The following is a 20,395-nucleotide window of genomic DNA, read 5'->3' as shown; positions in this document are numbered from 1 at the left end:
TGAATCTGAACTATTTTCTATTATTCTAGACCTGTTGTCTTTTTTAGAATAAAATTTTAAAATATAATAGCTTTCAAGCTCAAAATACTACTAGTCAGCTGTGTTTAGTTTTTATCCTTTTAATCATTTGCCCTAAACTCATTTGGATTTGTGATCGATTAAAGAGACAAGTGGGTGATCCCATATTATATAAAGATCTTCCAAAAGTTCCTTGGACGCTATTTATCGCACTATAATAAACCTCTTTCATTCAGAGATCATTCACTTTTTTAAGTTAAAAGGGTTAACATGAAACATTGACATTGGATGCCGAATGAAACCTGGATTGAACATTTTTTTTTTTTGGAAAGTGAGGGAAAGTGAACATACGAGTTTTTAAAAATTATGGGAAAATCTAATTGTCATCAAAACCGTCCATATATCAACTTGATGTTCAACTATGGCAACCGATGGCAAAAGTAATTTTAACAATAAATTACGTTTTATTTTTTCCAACTCATACAAATCTATTTCATTTTTATCTCACCTGATTCCCTTCAATGCAAGCAATATCGGACAAAATGATGGCTGCACGAGATTGTATGTCGTCCACAGGAGAATTGAGCAGTCTGATGAGAACAGGGCCTGCCTGCGCCTGAGACAAGGCCTCCCTAATTCCATCATTTTCTGACGTGTTGCACAAGACTGAAGCGGCAACTGACTGAATATCTTCATTCTCAATATGCAGCAAGTTTACAAGAGCTGGGATACCATCTAATGAAAATAAGACTATGATTATTGCATCTTGTAAACAGTTTCTTGTCACACAGCATTAAAAAAGTAGTCTTTCAGAGCCAACATTGAGGCCCATCGAGTCAAAGTTTATCCTGGTTTCTATAGCATGAAACTGACAATAGCAATTGTTTGCTATCCTTTGGATAGGACGCTAGTCTATAACATTAAATCCAACAATTCAATTTTATGACAATAAAAAATTAAAACCAGCACAAAATGGAGCCACTAAATTGAATTTATTGATATAATTCCGGTAAGGATTTAATAAAATTGCAAAAAAATGTTTCTTTTTTTTTTTTTTTTCTATGGCAAATATAACTAGAGCAGTGTTTTGAAAGATGAAAAAAAAAGCTGATGAAAAATAGCAAACATTTGACTAAACAAAAAGACTTTTACTGTACAAACCTGCTTCCAAAATGCATTTCCAGTGATCTTTCTTGGACGTTGACAAAACTTCCAAGCATTTCACAGCACTATCCTTCTTGTTCATGTTGTCACAGTTTAACATTTCTGAGTAAAAATTGAATCAATGCAAAGTGCTTAATGAAGGTGTCTACTTTCTATAAACTTATATGACAAGTTAAATAATAAAGAATAAATAAAATTTCCTTTATTCATCCCATAGGGGAAATTTTCCTCTGGGGTCTATTCCAAGGGAAGACTGGAATAACCCAGGCATCAGCTGCAGTACAGCGCCACAAATTGAGCTAGGACAAGCTGACTTGCTCAAGGCCACACAGCGCAGCGGCGGGTGATTGAACTCGGTACCTTCCAGGTATGAAGCAAAGACCATACCGCTGAACCACGCTGCCCCATAAGTTCAACTGAGTGGTCAGGTTTTCCTTTTGCAACTTCAAGGTGCCTTCCTTATCAATAACCTCTTATTTGCAGGGTCAACTAGTAATGACAGAGAAGGTTTTCTCATTGTATTCAGCTCATGACTCGTTTTTGTAAGTTATAGTGAAGCAATTAGTGATTATGGATAAAGTGAGCATTTCCAAAAATCAAGAACACACATTTGAATCATCATGATTTCATAACCTATGGTAAACGTAACCTTCTAAATAACAGTAATTATTAATGAATTAGTAAATAGACCCCCTTTCAGTGGTGTATAAATATATATCTACACCTTTTCTTCTGTATACAAGCAAATATTTTAAAGTAGACCATCCTCTTTCATCTAAGTGTTTTCTTGTTAACTGTTACAAAAGTGTCTTTTATTGTAGTTCAATTTGCTTTTAAAGAAATAAACCCTGCTAAATTACATTTTTTATGTAACTTCCATATTTTTTTTACAAATTCTCCTTTTAAATAAGGTAAGGACCAAAGTCTTACCATTTTTGTTAGTCATATTACAAATCTCACTGAGATCTCAATTTTTCAAGCGCATGTATTGAGCCAAGTGCCAAATTCATGTTTTTATCAAGATGATTGAGTGCTCATCCACTATCTAGGCGTATCACAATCAGAATGGAGCACAGCTATTTCCATCACAGTGAAATACTATTATACTGATCTCAAACACAGAGTTTAATAATATTATATAGAACATCAGTCGGTATAAAAAATTCCAAATAAGCAGCAACCCCTATGAAGATAAATGTTCAAAAATATATAAAGTACATTCCGTATATGAAAAAAAAAGCACTCACCCACAAGCACCTTCCAAACCGGAGCATTAGGGCTGTTGATTTCAATGAGGTACTCCAAGACATTGGTATGAAATCTCAAAGCTGCCAAAGTGACCATGTTGTTCCCTTCCCCGTCCTTTACTCTTATCTCAGCCCCAAGTTGTATCAAAGACTTCACAGCAGACAACCCACCAGAACTGGCAGCAAGGAGCAACGGAGTGGATCTCAAGCTGCAAAGTAAAAAATCATAGATCAGTCTTTACTTACATATTAAAGCTTTCACAACAATTAAATTTTGTTGTATCCAACACTGTTTTATGTGGCTAATGTATTACACCCAACAATATTACTTACAGAATGAAAAAAAATTGGAGTGCTTATCACGAGCTTCAAGTTCCTCAAAATCTTCACAATTTAAAAAAATATATAAATCCCAATATCAAATAAGAAATTCCAGCAGTTTTTGAAATAATGAATTCAAAACTTGTAAACTCACTCATTTTTTGTTGTATGTTCTAGGAGTCCAGCATTCTTGCGCACCATGAGTCTGATAATCGGCATATGATCAAAAAATGCTGCATGGTGAATTGGAGCCCATCCATCTTGATCTGTAGCCAAAATATTGGCATAGTTTGCAAGTAAGCAGCCGACAGCGTCTAAAGCACCGCATCGAGCTGCCATGTGAAGGGATGTGGGGCCTGACATAGATGGGAGAGAAGAATTCACAACCGTTATTATAAACATGATTTGTACATTGAGAAATCTTACTATACAGGAATAGGTGTTAAATAAGCATAAAACTATTTCAACTTTTAAAAGTTGGGAAATAATTAAAGCTTTCTAGCCAATTTAAGAAAACAAAATACAAATTACTATGGTCAATACAACTAGCAAATGATAATAAGTCAAAGCGAAAATAAATTTGTAAAGCCATTACATTGCAAAATTATAAAAAAGGCCATTAACTATTAGTATATTATTTTTCAAAAATTATATAAAGATGTTGTTATTGTTATTTTTTAAAAATTATGATATGTGAGTAATTTATTAAATAATGTTTTGAAAAAAATATCAAATTTAATCTTATAAGTAATAAAATTTGTTAAATCTTGGCAAATTTTATCATAAAATAAAATCTATAGAAATGTAAATACATCCTGTTAGGTCAGAAAGCAGAAATAAACTGACTGTTGTTAGAAAGGTTAGGGGCAAAACAGACAGGGCCATTCATACTTTTTTAAGTATTTCATGACGTAAATTAATGGTAAGATGAATGTTAGAGATAGATAGATAGATAGATAGATAGATAGATAGATAGATAGATAGATAGATAGATAGATAGATAGATAGATAGATAGATAGATAGAAAAAAAAAGTGAGACAGAGAGAGAGACAGAGAGAGAGACAGACAGAGAGAGAGAGAGAGAGAGAGAGAGAGAGAGAGAGATAAAAGAGGTAGAGTAAGGAAGTGAAATCAATGGTCAAATGTCAGAATTTATTGGTATATTTTATTTTCTAGAAGGACGATTTTTAGAGAAACAAATCTTGCTAAATCCATTGTAGCAACTTAAAACTTTATTTATGTGAGTAATATATTAATGTGTTTGATATCATGTTAGAAAATAATGATTTTGAGTCTAGTTTTAAGGTGGTCATATTCACTAGCATTGTGTTCCCTTTAATCCTTAAATACTATGAATAAGGCTTTTACTCTTTTATCACTATGCCCATAGTATAATTAACAGAAATCCATTACAAACAGACAACTTTCCTTCCGCCATCAATGAGTAAAATATCCTCAGCCACATGACCATAATTAATTATTTTCATGACCAAATTATAATTCAGATATCAAAACAGAGAAAAAAAAATAAATGCAATCAAAAAGATTCAAACAGACAAAATAAAACAAAGTAAACAAGCACTACCACTGGTAAACATACTATAGTTAAATACTGTAACTTCAAAGACTCATCAGAATAAAAATGCACTTCAAAATGAAGCAGACTAAAATAAAAACAATGCACGCCAGGTAACGAAATATGTTTTGAAATCATTCAATTAAAAAATCAATAATCACTCCACTACTAATTTTTCTATGGTTTCCCCACCCCCTTCCACCCATCCTGATGCCCGTCATGATAGGATTAGTGGAATGTCCTTACCCTACCCAAATCATCGCGTTTGACAGATTTTTTTCTCAGCTATATTTTAGTTAGACCGGGCACAAAACTTTCTACATTTTGCAATAGATTACAGATATTTTAGAGATTAGAGATGCTTGATGAAATATTTCCAATGTGCTTGATAGGCATAGACAAAACCTTGTTTAATTAAAGGGTCTTGCTGCAATAATAATTATAAAGCTGATTGTCATTTAATCTGCATAAACTAAATTAGAATATATAATAGTGAAGTTTTATTTATGGTCAAATTAAGATAAGATTCTAATAATGGTGTCAAGGGTCTAGGCTTCTGCAAGACAGGGTAAATGCAAAACTTAATAATATAGTTTTCATGTTGTGGAAAAAAAATTAAAATCCTTTTTGAAAATTTTCATATAAATATTAACTAAATATATTTTTTCAAAACACTATATTAAAAATAAACATATTGATTCACAACCTTTTCAACAGAATAAGAAAAAAAACACATAGAAAAAGAAGTATTATAAAAGGAACAATTCAAATGTTGTGGTCGTTTGTTTTTCTTTTAGTAACTGTCCAACAGATAACATAATCTTATAATACAGCAAACAAAGATTAAATTAAAAACCAAAACTTGATTTCCCAATTAATGAGTGGAAATTTAATTCAGAATATGCACAATCTGGGTGGAGTTTTTCAGTAATAGAAGAATCTTTCAAACTTTTTTTACATTTACTATGAGAAAAACTTGCATTATATCTTTATTATCAAGTCGAATTATGAATATAACAATAGGGAAATATATGAGTAAACAAAACAAAACAAAAAAAGCAACGAAAGGAAAATACGCAAACAGAAAAAATACATAAATATATATAAATATGGATTGGTCAGGAAACACAAGAAAGAATATATATAAAGTAAGACCCATAACATCAGGACAGCTTTATTCTTACATATTCTTTAATTGGTATATACGATTATAATCAAGTAATGCACTATTAGATAGACGTTTATACATCGAGTCTCGCCTTAATAAAAGTGTCCTAACTATGAGGGTCCTACTGTATATACAGTAGTAGCTGATATATTTACACATGATAAACAAAGGGTGCATTGAGACAAATTCTTGTAAAATTGGACCAGGATTCTCCTCCGGATAAACTGTTGGTGACGATGTTGCAGATGTTGCAATTGGTGCATGATAAAGTAGTGCAGAATATGTTCAAAAGTAAAGTAAAGGAGATAACAAAATTAAAAGTTATGATAAACATATACAATACTACAGGAATTGTTTTTCAGCATAAGTAACAGATTCTCTCTTAAACAATCAATCATTTTAATTTTACAGTATGCCTTCTTTGTATGCCAATTTTATCATGAATGGATTTTGCTGTCAGTAATGTAACATACAATGTGATGAAACTATTGAAAAAAGGTATTGCAAATATTATAGTGTGTAAAAGCAGAAATATTACTTGGCTAAGGATACACATGCAAGCATCTTCCAAATGAAAATGTATTCAAGTTTAAACAAAAAGCAGCGAATGTTGTATATATACAAATTGACTCAAAGCAAGCAGTAAGAAAAAAAAATGTCAAGTTGAAATACATAATTTGTAAAAGAATAGTAAATACATACAAATATTTAATAATAATAAACATCATGCAAAGATTATTCTTCAAAACACAGTGAATAGATCATAGCGGTGATTTTTAGTGCATCTGTGCCCATGCAACTCAGCAATGGTTTTCATGCACATCTCTTACCATTCCGAGTACGAACTATGAATAATAAAATGATGAGTGTTTGTGTTAGATTGTTAAATCAATTATTTTTTTAAAAGAAATCAATAATATTTGTCATTAAAAACATTTTAAATTAAAATTTTAAAAATTCATCTAATGAGAAAATAAGAAAAATTATAATTTTCAACTTTTTGAAAGATCAATATGAATAAATTATTAATTACCAAAGTAGAAATAACAATATATTTCGATTGCAGAAATATAAATTGATAGATTTCTTACCAGTGGACAGGATATTATTTCTTCTAACATTCACATCGATTGCACTGGTTAAAAGCAGGCAGATGATCTGAGGTCTGTTGTTCATGGCAGCATAATGAAGCAAAGAAAGACCCTGTTCATCTTGTTTGCTTAGTCGAGATCCTGGCATTTTTCGAGTAAGTGCTCCAAACATTGCAACCAATCCACGTGAGGCACAAACTTTCAGTCCATTGAAAGGAGTCTGATGAATAATATCAAAACTCAATATATGAAAAGTTTAACATTTGTATACATTGAACATAATTTTAAAATGACTGACCTTTGTTGCATTATAAACCATTATGGTTTGAAACTCAGACGGTTTTAAAGTAAAAGGGATTGTTAAAAATCACAAACAGTTGACTAAACAATGAAGAAATATGTTATAAATCACATCACTTGTGGAGGAGGAGGGGGGGGGGGAAGGGGTAATGTCATCATAAAATTTTCTATTATTTTCGATTTTTTAAAAATCATTAGCGACAGTTTATTTTCAATCTATTAAAAAAATGTTACAATCTTTAAACTAAAAAAAAGAAAGTTATATAATTCCATAACACATTCGAATACAATGGAAAATCAAATGTTTTTTAAATAGAATTAACGGTTGTCACAAATCATAAAAAATACTAAATATCACAATTGCATTCCCATGGTAAAAATTATGGAGATTTGAAAACTTATTGGAAACAAGAAAAAAAAGAATAATAGATATGGGTTTTTATCATATTTCTACGGATGGCAAGTACTTAAAACTAGGCTTTAAGTATCTGAAATAAGCTTTGATTTTATTTATTCACAGTGTGGATGACATATTCAATATTTCACATTTCGACGTCTATTTTAAAAAAAATGGAAATAGACAGGAAAGATGAGGTGAAAGATATCAATTTCTTGGTAAATTAAATGACATAAAAATGAAATAAAATTAGGGAAATTTACACAGTTGTAAAGTTACTCAGGCTTCTATTGTGAATTCTATGCCCACTCACACAACCAGAGATTTAATTTATTGAATGTAGGCTATGTAGGTAACAGATAGGTTTGATCACAAAAGCGATAAATATAAGAGTGAAAAAAAGAGTATAGAGTATTGCAGTTCAAGCATAATATTGCCATTATTTTTTTTATTCAGATCGGTCAGCATACATTTAATTTCAAAAACAGCTCATTTTTTATATCAAGAAGAATGATGAGGAACAACATAAAATTCATGCAAATGAATTATTCAAATTAATATGAGGAATGGTACACTACGAAGTGACTTAGAAAAAGAAAGTCATAAGACTTTAAAGATAAGGTAATCGTTAAAATACAATTGTCAAAAACTGGTATTGCTGCTCATCTCGCTTAAATATAGTAAAGAGACAAACACAAACTGACAACAAAAGTAATATAAAATACAAAGGTGATCTAGAGTTGTTAATCTCTTAGAATGGCGACTCCATTGACCAAATCTAAACTACAGTGATCACAGATCAGGAATTATAAATCATTTGTCATGTCAGTGCTTGATGGAGTGAGCTAATCAATTGCTCACCTTGTGTTTCTTGATTCAGAAAGTATCAAATGTTATTTGTAGTAATTGATAGCTGTCAATTTATTTCCTGAATGGCTATTACTCAGTTGTAACTGACTATCATAGGACATAACAGCAAATATATCTTTACAGTAGAAGGTTACAACATGTACTTCACAAACAATTAGATCTTTCGGTGCTTTATTGTATTCTTCAAAGACAGGAATAAACGGACGGTGGGGTGAAGGATGAGAGAATAAACAGTCATATAAAGACATGAATAAAATAAGTTTTCAATGTCGATCTACTTTACTGCAGGCATATGCAGCAACTGTAGTGAGGAAAGCAGAATAAGAAGACAACAACCGTAATCTTTACAATTACAGAAAAAGGAAAGAGATTCAAACAAAAGCATGATTTCGACAGAAACTGAAGTAAAGTGAAATAATCACACATTCATACCTCAGCTTGCTATATATTGAGAGGAGGCAATTCATGAAAGGGTTTAATAATACTCGGTAATGTCCTTCAAAGAACCACTCATGATAATATTTTCAAAGCAATCCAAGCATATTAAAATGTCATTTAGCATTATATAAATAATAAATACATAATCCTAATGATGACAATGAGTTGAAACTAAATAATTTAAAAAACAAATGTTTATGATTTTATAAATTAACATAAAAAGTTTGAAAATGAGTTAAAATCATAAATTGTAAACTACGTGTATGTGGTTCAAAACTGTCTGTTGGAGTAAAAATAGAAATAATTTGTTAACAAATCTTGTTAGAATAAAATCGTAAATTATTTACTATGAAAAAAAAAGTATGAATGAAATTTTTAAAGTAAAGATATACCTTGGTAAACAAATCTTGTTAGAATACAATCGTAAATTATTTACTATGAAAAATGTATGAATGAAATTTTAAAAATAAAGATATACCTTGTATTTTATAGCTTTCTTATAGCCAAAATTCTTCTTAAATTGTTCATGTATGTTAATATCGGTGATGGGTAATCTCTTTGGCTTCATCTTATCCATTTCCTCACAGTATGCTCGGACCCACAATGGTCGATGTGGCGCAGATCCATAAAATGTTTCGAATTTAACAATAAATCCATAGTACCTATGAGAGAGATAATATATGAATTCTTTATTATTTCATATATTTTCACTTCATTGATCAACAAAATAAGTTGCCAGTCATTGTAACAAATGTAAAAGGGTGTAAAGAAATGGTCCCTTCCATCTAGAACATGGGGTGTGCATCTTTTTTAATTGGAGAGGAAAAGGCAAATAAATAATCACATTTGTGTAACTCAGTATGTTAATGGCTCTCCCAGTTTTCGAAGCATTCTCTAAAAACTTACATTTATTCCCCAGTCAGTCATAAGGAATAAAGCGTCTCTTAGGGGATGAAAATAATACATTTCCAATGACTAAATGAAATATCTCAGACTAGTTTTTAAATTTCTTATTCACTGAATATTTTATATTGGTGTCAATTTTTTAAAAAGAAAATATCAAATTAAGAAGTTTTCAATTACAATTACTGAAAAAGGAAAGAGATTCAAACAAAAGCATGGTTTCGTCAGAAACTGATGTAAAGTGAAAAATAATCACACATTCATACCTCATACATTCAAACAAAAGCATGATTTCGTCAGAAACTGATATAAAGTGAATTAATCACACATTCATACCTCAGCTGGCTATATATTGAGTCAATTCCCCAGTCAAAGTAGACTGAGTTTTTGGGATGGTTTTTTTTTTTCTTGTATTTTTCTTTCTTGCTTTGTATGGCACCTTTCATACGCACTTGTTCAGATCTTTGTCAATTTTTTAAATGCATAAATATATGTTATTTACAGAGGCAAAACAAAATAATACAAAATTTACATTTGTCCATTTATCTCATAAGTTGACACTGGATAATGTTCCTTGGGTTGCTGGTCAGGACTTAGCATACTGTTGAATTCTTTGAGGGCTGACTGGAATACTGTGTGGTATTTTTCTCTAAACTCTGACCCTGCCTCTTTCAAAACATCTGTTTCAAGGTCAATGTTTATCCCTGTTTTTAAAAAAAAATGAAAACATACTGCTTCAATCCACTAAATTACACCCATCGGCATAAAAACAAAATTACCATTCAGTTAATCTTAACATTTGTTCATAATTCCATACATAAAGTAAAGTAGTTGCAGGAGCAAGATTGTTGTCAAGTGGGGATAAAAAATAAGTTTATGATATTAATTTCTGCTTTGTGGTCTTGTGATAAGGCACTCAGCTTCTGGCTAGTAGTTTCCTGGTTTGAGTCCAGTTGTGAGGTGCAAAGTTGAGTCCTTGGAAAAGTCTCCTCCTTGACATTCATCACCATACAAATGTATAAAATAAGGATGATAGCCGGTAACAGCGTTGTCTCTGTTGAAAAAAAACTTGTAATAACGCCTTACATGTGTCATGTCTTGTACTACATATACAGCGTTGCTTTTGGTTTGGGAACCCTTGTAATGCACTTTGAGCACATTTGGTGGTTATTGAACTACATAAAAAAAAGCTCACGATTTCCGTTGAAGTATTTTAAAAAACTGTTATTACCATATCCATGTGACATAAATCAAAGCTATTGGAACTGAAGAACAATGATTATTAAATGATCAGTTACCTCCATGAAGATGAAAATAATGATCATTAAACATGAAATTTTTACACTTGAAATCAGGCCCAACTATTAAGGGGGGGAGCTCACGTTCCGTCCTACACTCATCACCTATTGACAAAAAAAAAAGAGTATATATTCGATTCTGAATATTTCCTTATATTTCGTTCAAAATAGACTTTAATACAAGCATTTTTTTAAAAAATCATCTTATAAAATATAAAAAAAAAAAAAAAAGTTTTTGAGAGATTAAAAAAAGGTACAGATATAGGATTAAGCTTGATTCGACCACTTTAGTAATTCGTTCTTTAGAGTAGGCCAACATATCATTTAATCAAATCAGCAATTGAAACAATAACAAGAACAAGAACAAAAACATTAGGCCTATAATGCTTATACTTATATCAATTGGAGAAAAAAACAAAACAATAATAGTAATACTAAAATGTAAATATTTCTCTTTTAATTCCTGAAAAATAAAAAAAAAACTTACTGCTGTATTTTGACATGAGGCTGTTTATATCAGGTATTTTCATTCGTTTCCTCATCCCCAACAGGAATGGAACAAGGTAACTGACAAGTTTTAAGAGCTCTAATTGCTTGAGTGTTTCTTGTTTGGCACTTAAATGCTCCTGTGATGAAATTTATAAAAATAGACCAATACTATTTTTGACACTTTTCATAACAGTAAGCAATTGATGTTGTTTTTTTTTTTTTTTTTTTTTTTTTTTCTAAATTACTTATAAGACTAATAATCTAATATGAAATTACATGAAAACATAGCTTGATATGATATAAGAACACTGCAAAGTAAGTTTGCTTTTGTGGGGTTTTGTTTTTAAATTTCATTATTATTATTATTATTATTATTATTATTATTATTATTATTATTATTATTATTATTATTATTATTATTATTATTATCATTATTATTATTATTATTATCATCATTATTAACATTATTATTATTATTATTATTATTATTATTATTATTATTATTATTATTATTATTATTATTATTATTATTATTATTATTATTATTATTACTATAATTATTATTATTGTCACAGAGCTATCTCTACTGAGTTCAACTAAAGAACTTAAATGTTCAACGTCATGTACTCATGATGATATACCAGAGTATGTTAAAAACAGTTTCTATAGCGAATCTTGGAATAAATAATTAATATTTACCTCATTGAAGAAAAAAAAAAACAATGATAAAGTCATATGTAGTATTTTTTAAATATTTACATGGTATTGATTAATACTGCCATATGCTTTTTGTTGACAAGATTTTTTTCCCGATTGTATTATTTAATCATGTTTGCTTCATTTGTGTTGTTCTATTTGGTTTCATATTGATGGAAGTCGTACTATAATAGTTCAAACTGTTTGCATGCAAGTATTATGTTATTCTATTCATATCTATGCATTATAAAAAGCACATATTTTTTAATGTTAAAACAATCACTCTTTCATGTTTTAATATTTTGATTCATTAATTACAAATATAAAATGAAAATGTTCATTACGACTGGATAGTCTATAAAATATTATATACATAATCTATGGATACGAATGATTTGATTTAAATCAATACCTGAATAAGCTCTTCATGCATTTGCAGACGTGTTTTTAATCTTTCATATCCAGTATGGTTGATTTTGTTGTCTAAAATTCGGACTATGCTTGAGACATGATATTCAGAACTGAAATATATAAGTTAAGAGGTGTAAGAATGAAAATGAATCAATTCAACTGGTAGCCATTTTTAACCTAAAACAAATAGAATTATAAGCATTGCTAATAAATTATAGTTTACAAGTAGTTTTTTTTTTCAAATTTAATGCAATGGACAATAAATGAGAGAACAATATGGAATTGTACCCCTCATTATCCTGGCAGCAGCATTTGTGCCAAATTATTTTTTTTTTTAAAACAAACAAAAAAACACCAAAGCCCATCATTGGTTTGAGAGCCTAGGATGACACAAAGCATTTGAAGAATAGGGAGATAGAAAACAAAGTCTATGTGAGGCCACTGAGGATAACTTAAACAACCACAATCTACCCTAGCATGCAATTTAACTAAAATAACAACATTCTACATTAACAAAGATAAACATTAAGTATCGTGCATACTTTCTGAAACCTTACCTTGTATATCCTTTAATGTAAAATACAGTTACAGTTATTATTTTAATTTTCAGCTCAACCTATTAAAAATTGTCAGTTGGAATGCACAAATGAATATATAACACGCAAATGCATGCTATCCAGTATACAACCATTGTACAGGGACATACAGATATGATATGCACATTTCTGAATAATTCGTATTTACTTAGGAAAAATTCGACAGAATCAAAAGTTCTAACTTACCAAAAGAAAGATCATCAAATTAGCCACACAACCATAGGGCTGTATTAAGAAAATATACAAATTTCTAGAGACACATTCACAAAGATAATATAATCTGAGATTTACACATCAGTATTTGACAGTTATAATAAATAACTCTTGCTATGGTTTAAAAGAGAAAAGCACTGCGCCCTCTGTTATGCGCTGTTATAACCATAAAAGCACGAAACATAGTATTCCACATTGACACCAGCAGAAAAAGGGTCATATTGAAATCACTCTACCAAGAACTGAAGGGACACTGGGCATTTCAATCTTTTAAAACATCTGCTTAATATCAACTCCTCTTAAGTGATACATTAACAAAAAAATAAAACAACAACAACAAAATAAAAACAACTCTGAAATATATTCCTGTGAAATAATTCCATCTTTAACATGACAAATGAAAGTTTCTTTGTAACAATAAAAACTGATGAGATTCTATCATAACCTCAATTCGACACAACTATATTTCTCAAAGTTCCCAAGACGTTAAAAAGACTTCAAGGGACATCATTTCAACAACCATTCCAAAATTCAAGCAGCAAGTAAATGTTTTTAACAGTTAGAGAAAAAGAGAAGAAGCATTTTTTAATATTCTTTGTGTATGAATATATCCTAACACATGAATTATAGTTATCAAAATATCCATTTCATCTTTATTTACAGATCAAGATTAATAAAATCATATTTCAAGAAAAAAGTTTTTTTCTCTATACTTTTACATATCAATGGTACTATGAAGATTCATCTTTAATTTTAAATAGACAATATTATTATCAATACTTACTCAACTATATACATGTTTTTATGAAAGTTGACATGTTTCTGTGATAAAGTGAGGTGCATACTCATGTTATCTACATGACTCATGAAAAATCTTCTTTCCTCTGCCATTTCTGCATCCCCGGGCGATTCAACCGGCAATTTATCATAGACATTAGAGAAATCTGGATCTTTAGTTATATCCATTAGGCCTTGAAATAAACATTTAAAAAAAGAAAGAAACAAAAAGATTACTGCATACTCTACTGAAATCTAAGTTGTTTTCACTTATAATAAGAGCTCACAAGAAAGACATCCATGAAAAAAAAATTCAAATGTTCAAGATCTAATGCTCATCTTTCTTTGCTTTCCAATCCGTTTTCTTTTCCATACAATTTTTTTAAAATACACTGTTAACTTTTTTCTTTTTAATATCAATGTTATCATTACAAATTAAATCATCATCGTCATCATTACTAATTCACAACCAAACCGAAAAAGGGCTTACCAGCACTAGTAAACTCTGTAAGAAGGGGTTTCTTTGTCTCTGGTTTTCCAGATGGATTCACATCAAGATTGGAGCGCCACCGTTCAGTAAATTTTGTTCGTTTCTCCTTTGGAAAGTAGGCCCCATGCCATAAAGCTTTCATCATGTAATCAACAGCAATAAGAGTTTGTCCTATTCTTGTATCAAGGTAAGCAGGTGGAATGTTGCAGACTGTAGCTAAATCATAGTTAGCCTCTAGAGAGATCAGGGGTGTTTGGTGCAGCACATAGATTCCCATTGTTAACTCATGCACTAGATTGTGAATTTCTCTGTGGAAAACAGGTGTATAAGACGAGATTTTACTTCTTTTCCTTTTGCTTACTTTTATTTTTTTCACAATCCTTGATCATTTCTTGGTTTAAAGTTTTATTATGAATGTAAAAGTAAATCATGTGTTACATATAATTATTGTAAAAATTCTTAAGTAGCCTATTTAAGATAATATAGCTCTCATACTTTTGGAGTTCTACACTCAAAGATCATTCGATGCTTTATTGGGTGTGGGTTTTTGTAGTTTTGGGGATTTTTAAAATAGCTATTTTGCATTTCTGTTATCCATTAAAAAAAAAAAATTATCACCATTACAATATGTTTCTAGCTTGAAGGGAATGAGTTATGGAAACCCAGGTTTGAGTTTCAGTTGGCATCTAGTTTTTCTTTGAGCAAGAATCTTACTACATTTCACTGGAATTTGTATCATTTCGGTCTTACCTAAAAATAAATTAAAGAAAATAAATAAACTTTAAAAAGAGAATCTATGTAACATATATATATATATATATATATATATATATATATATATATATATATATATATATATATATATATATATATATATATATATATATATATATATAGTCATTTGGGTTTAATACATTGTTTTTTTTAATATAGACCACTCCGGATAATTGCAACTTGGTTAATCGCAACATTTCCTAAGAAAATGGAATTAATTCTATATAAAAGTAACTGGTTAATTGCAACAGACTTCAGTTAATTGCAACAAGATTTCAACCGCAAAAAGTAGGAAATTCAAGAAATCAATCGAACAAAAGCTCATGGTTAAATTTCACCACGGGTGAAACGGCAGAATCATCATCCGTGACCATTAGATAGGAGGCGCGGGGGGGGGGGGGGGGGGGGGGGGGGGGAACTGGGCATTGTCTAGGCAACAGGTAAACAATGAGAGTTGTAAAGAGAGACTGATTGATATCCTTTATTTTTGGGATTGACAACTGTGCATTGTGACCAATGGGTTTGGTGAAAGCTTATTGTCTCTCATCAGGGCTTATCTCTTTGACTCTTATGAATGTTAAGAACAAAAAGAATGAAAATTAATCCAATCTGAATACGATGGCTTGCATCAAAGCTGCTTTTGTTTGTCAAAATCTACACAGGGCTGCCATATGGTTTTCGTTTCAATCAAATAGCTCAGTCTGTTGTGGACGAAAATAATTTTTACAACAAGTGGTTTGAGTTTGCACGTTTATAAACATCTGAACTGAGCAGAAAAAAAAAAATAAATAAATAAAAAAAGACGACCCTTGCTGCCTTCTTAGGGAAATGAGTGATGTCAAATGCAAAGGAAAATGATGGAATTCACAACAATAAAAAGCAAAAATATATATATTTAAAAAAAGAGAATGGAAAAAAAACAACAAACAAACAAGAGGCTAAAAACAAAACAAACCAAAAAAACAAACAAAGAAAAAACAAAATTAATGAGGCCATGGACGGGTCCAAGCCTGTGTAATCTCAGAACCGGGACATTCAAATATACCAGGAAATGACAATGCAGACAGACTAGCCAGACTCGGATCAACACTTTTACAACCATCAATTCCAGTATCCTTAGACACAGCGAAACAAATAATCAAAACAAATAAGAGAGAAGAATGGATGAACAGTTGGGCAATGAGCACTACTGGTAAATGTATGTTTTCCCATATGACCACTCCTGTAAAGACTGATTGCCTAAATAAGCTCAGAAGACACCAGCAAAGCATCATCTTTCAACTAAGAATACAACACATACCGCTCAACAACCATTTAAGCAAAATTACAAAAGCCACATCACCTTCCTGCCCCCTATGTCAACACCCCAATGAAACAGTAACACACCACTTGCTTGAATGTCAACCTCTTGAAGACCTGAGATACACATTCTTCCCACCAAACCCAAGCATCAGTAACACACTCTATAGTCACCTGGAACAACTACAAAAGACGTCTAACTTCTACGTCATGGCACAAGACCGAAGGGCTAGAGCTCAGATGGTCGCTGGTTAGGAGTAAGTAAGTAAGTAAGTGTAATCTCAGAGGGAAAATGTTGCAATAGTAGATAGGGATGTCATTTCGGTTAATCGCAACATTTTCGCTGATCCCAAGGTGTTGCAATTATCTGTAGTGGACTGTATTTATGTAAGTAATCCCCTAAAAACAATACCTGTAGCACAAAGGTGGGCAAGATGGATTAACAGGAAACAAAATCAAAGAATGATCATCTTTTGGATTTATATTTGAAATGAGCCCCTGAGGTTGATCTGTAGGCAATCTGAACGTATCACTTGATAACATCCAATGTGACATGCTGTGGGACAGCATCTCCTGGCTGTCATAATAATCATAGTTGTCAAGGTATCCTGTTGCCCTCCGAATCAAATTGGGCATAACAGTCGCCTCATCTTGCTCAACATTAGACATTGTGCTGGATTTCGCTGATGACCTCTATCTCCGAAAATTCATTCTCCAATTCCCACAAGAACAAATATGTGATAATTCATTTCTTTTTTCTTGTCAATCTTTAAATGTCAGCAGCCACCATGAGACAAAATTTCATCTGTAATATAAAATATGGATATGCATGTTTTTAATATCATAACTATCATTACTGCAACCACCTCCATAATATTTCCATCATTTAAACCATCACTTCCATATAGCACAACAAATATTATAATCATCATCACCATCCGAAGGCAACAAGTACCATGTAAATATGCCTTTTTCATATCATCATCATGGACATCATCATGTTTGGGGAAGTGACTATACTTACTTTACTCGATTCTAAGGCATCATCCGACACAACAGATCATGACATTCTTTGTGACTGTCTCTTTCAGAATTAATTAATGAAATTAATGACACCAGCCTTCAATTTCAATGGTTTCATATCTTAGTGATAAACTCAATCTCTCTTGAGTATTAGTAGTAGTAGTAATGGTAGTAGTAGAAGTAGTAGTAGTAGTAGTAGTAGTAGTAGTAGTAGTAGTAGTAATAGTAGTAGTAGTAGTAGTAGTAGTAGTAGTAGTGGGAGTGGTAGGAGTAGTAGGAGGAGGAGGAGTAGTAGAAGTAGTAGTAGTAGTAGTAGTAGTAGTAGTAGTAGTAGTAGTAGTTGTCGCAGTAGTAGTAGGTAGTAGTAGTAGTAGTCGTAGTAGTAGTAGTAGTAGTAGTAGTAGTAGTAGTAGTAGTAGTAGTAGTCCTAGTAGTAATGTTGGTGGTGGTAGTATAGTACTCATAGTATCAGCAGCAACAGTATTAGTAGTAGTGCGGCTATGTAGTCTTTCCACAGCATTATAATGAATATATGTGACCCATCGTCTCAAAACGGTATTATGTCGGAACGAAACAGATGCTTAAAAGCCGAATTAAATGTTAAACTGGTCAAAAATATAAACTGTTGGCAGTAAAACCCCAAAATATAGTATCCATTCTCCTCAATAAATCGTATAAACTCAACACAAGTCTGATATTTCTGGCTATAAATTCAATTTTCAACATCTTAACCAACCCGACTTAATACCGTTTTGAGGCAAAGGGTCACATATGTAGTCTCTCGCACTATTATCACCGTGCACTGAATATAGCCTTCCACACCATTATCACCGTACGGTGAAAAAAGTCTCCTGCACTATTATCGCCGTACGGTAAAAATCGTCCACCAAAATATTACCAAACGGTGATAAAAGTCTCCCACACTATTATCACCGTACGCTGAAAATCGTCCACCAAAATATTACGGGACGGTAAAAAGTCTACCACTACCACACTATTATCACCGTACGCTGAAAATCGTCCACATAGATATTACTCGTACGGTGAAAAAAGTCTCCCACATTATTATCACCGTACGGTGAAAATCGTCCACCAAAATATTACGGGACGGTGAAAAGTCTACCACTACCACTACACAATCCGGTGGTGTAGTCCAAGTCGCTCTAGGTGGTTTGTATATATTACGCAAACACAGTCCACCTACTTCCACGGAAATTCGGTTCACCCCATTGCTGTCCGTTACGCTCTCAATGACCCTTACCTTCGATGGCTCTTTAGCGTAAACGCTAACCCCTCCTTTGAGCCTCGAGGTGTCCTCGCGTTGGACCACCGTATAGCCTGGGATCTGGAATCGGGAAGATTGCGCGCCTGAATAAAGGTGGGTCTCCTGTAAAAGGAGGATATCAACGCAATGAACGGCCAATAGCTTTGATAAAAGCTCATTTTTTGCCATACTCTGGCTCTCGACGTTCAGGGACAATATACGCGTCAGCTCGCCATCCCCCGCCGTCGCATTTTCCGATCGGCAGGCCGCGAATCGATTGATGCATGGGACGTTTGCTTTTTTCTCGGACGTGCCGACGACCCTGGCGACACGAACGCGGTATTATTTGGCTAGGCGGCAGACCGCTTCGCCATTGACGGGACTGATTGGGACTCGACATAAGGACAATAGTGTGGCGCCCGGGATAGGGCTGCTATTCGGGCACCGGGTTTGGATCAAATTTAGTCACACACCGGGGCGAGCAGCTCATGTGGCTCGTTGGCTCGATACCCGGGATGGTCTCGTGACGGTCGACCGGGATTTACACCTTTGCCCTCCCGTGTGCCTCAAGCCCCCTCACCAACTGCAAGGTAAAGATCCACGAGGGGGATCGTACGGTGAAAATCGTTCACCAAGATATTACCGTACGGTGAAAATAGCGGCTTCCTTATAATATACCGGCACCGGAGTGGATCTCATACTCATACAGTAAATGGTTCGTGGCATGACTGATACGGACCATGGCATGGCCGGCATGGTCAATTTCGAAATTACAAGAAAATCGCCCATAGATTAATCTGGGCTCATTCTATGTCAGTGAATGTTTTATTTTTTAAAATAAAAGTTTAAAAAACCCGATGCCGATGGTAATTTAAGGTGATGGAGATCCTCAACATTTTTTTCCCATCAAATCACATCTCAAATTATGAACAGAAAAGTTAAAGTCAAAGATCAATTTAGTTGCATTATGATATAGCGTTCGTACACGTTTGTAACAAATATAAGACACTGTTTCAGCTTTTATAAGAATAAAAAAAGGTGTGCGTAGTAACAACAAAAAAGTAAAAGATTGTCAAATCAAATGGTGGCGTCCATAGTTTCCATCAGAACAACCATCATTTCCACATGATACTCTTTAGAACATAACGGAACAAGACAAAATTGAGAAAATATCAACAGAACACAGCTAAATGCAGTCAGTTTACTTCAAAATTTTGAGACACCAGCCTAATTTAATCGCTTTCGCATCTACATACTTCAGTTGTTTACAATACCTTGGATCCGCCATTGTGGTTTCCATCGAATTTTATTGGCCAGGTTCTTCATCGCACAATCTCACGAGATTTATTGGGGTCACGAGGTCATGTTTATAAAATTTGCATAAAATTTCTGCTTTTCTGGGAAGAAGCATCTTGCAACCATGTCATTAAATTGGACAGTTTTGTTACGATTTCGGATTTGGTCAGAATTGTATGTTTGTGCTTTTCTATAACTGTTTAAGAATTATGCATAGGAATCGTTCTGACTTTTGTAAACCGGCCTATTTTTCTCCTACTTTCGTTATCGTCTGA

At 32.4% G+C, this 20,395-nt stretch overlaps 1 protein-coding gene across 4 annotated transcripts in view; it reads right to left on the bottom strand.

Moving 5' to 3' along the window:
- The window catches only part of LOC144965998 (ankyrin and armadillo repeat-containing protein-like), a 39,739-nt gene extending 19,346 nt beyond the window's left edge, over positions 1-20,393 (bottom strand). Inside the window, exons 1-15 of one of the 4 annotated variants that reach the window (XM_078901975.1) lie at positions 20,099-20,393; positions 16,950-17,342; positions 14,465-14,772; positions 13,982-14,168; positions 12,390-12,498; positions 11,280-11,418; positions 10,793-10,897; positions 10,027-10,198; positions 9,070-9,253; positions 6,587-6,806; positions 6,326-6,340; positions 2,905-3,106; positions 2,430-2,638; positions 1,180-1,284; positions 527-753 (exon numbers count right to left, since the gene is read on the bottom strand). In XM_078901975.1, the coding sequence (XP_078758101.1) occupies positions 527-753; positions 1,180-1,284; positions 2,430-2,638; positions 2,905-3,106; positions 6,326-6,340; positions 6,587-6,806; positions 9,070-9,253; positions 10,027-10,198; positions 10,793-10,897; positions 11,280-11,418; positions 12,390-12,498; positions 13,982-14,168; positions 14,465-14,772; positions 16,950-17,206 (2,439 nt within the window). In that variant the 5' untranslated portion in view covers positions 17,207-17,342; positions 20,099-20,393. Of the gene's footprint in view, positions 1-526; positions 754-1,179; positions 1,285-2,429; positions 2,639-2,904; positions 3,107-5,650; positions 5,720-6,325; positions 6,341-6,586; positions 6,807-9,069; positions 9,254-10,026; positions 10,199-10,792; positions 10,898-11,279; positions 11,419-12,389; positions 12,499-13,981; positions 14,169-14,464; positions 14,773-16,949; positions 17,343-20,080 lie in introns of all 4 variants that reach the window. The other 3 variants (XM_078901974.1, XM_078901976.1, XM_078901977.1) reach the window with 3 other exon arrangements.
- Positions 20,394-20,395: the final 2 nt, after the last annotated feature.

This window comes from Berghia stephanieae, chromosome 2, assembly GCF_034508935.2.
Source record: "Berghia stephanieae isolate SIO BIC M18660-M18661 chromosome 2, UCSD_Bste_1.3, whole genome shotgun sequence".
Lineage (NCBI taxonomy): Eukaryota > Metazoa > Mollusca > Gastropoda > Nudibranchia > Aeolidiidae > Berghia > Berghia stephanieae.
The sequence above is the reverse complement of the archived record's forward strand: the minus strand, read 5'-3'. Positions and strand labels throughout refer to the sequence as shown.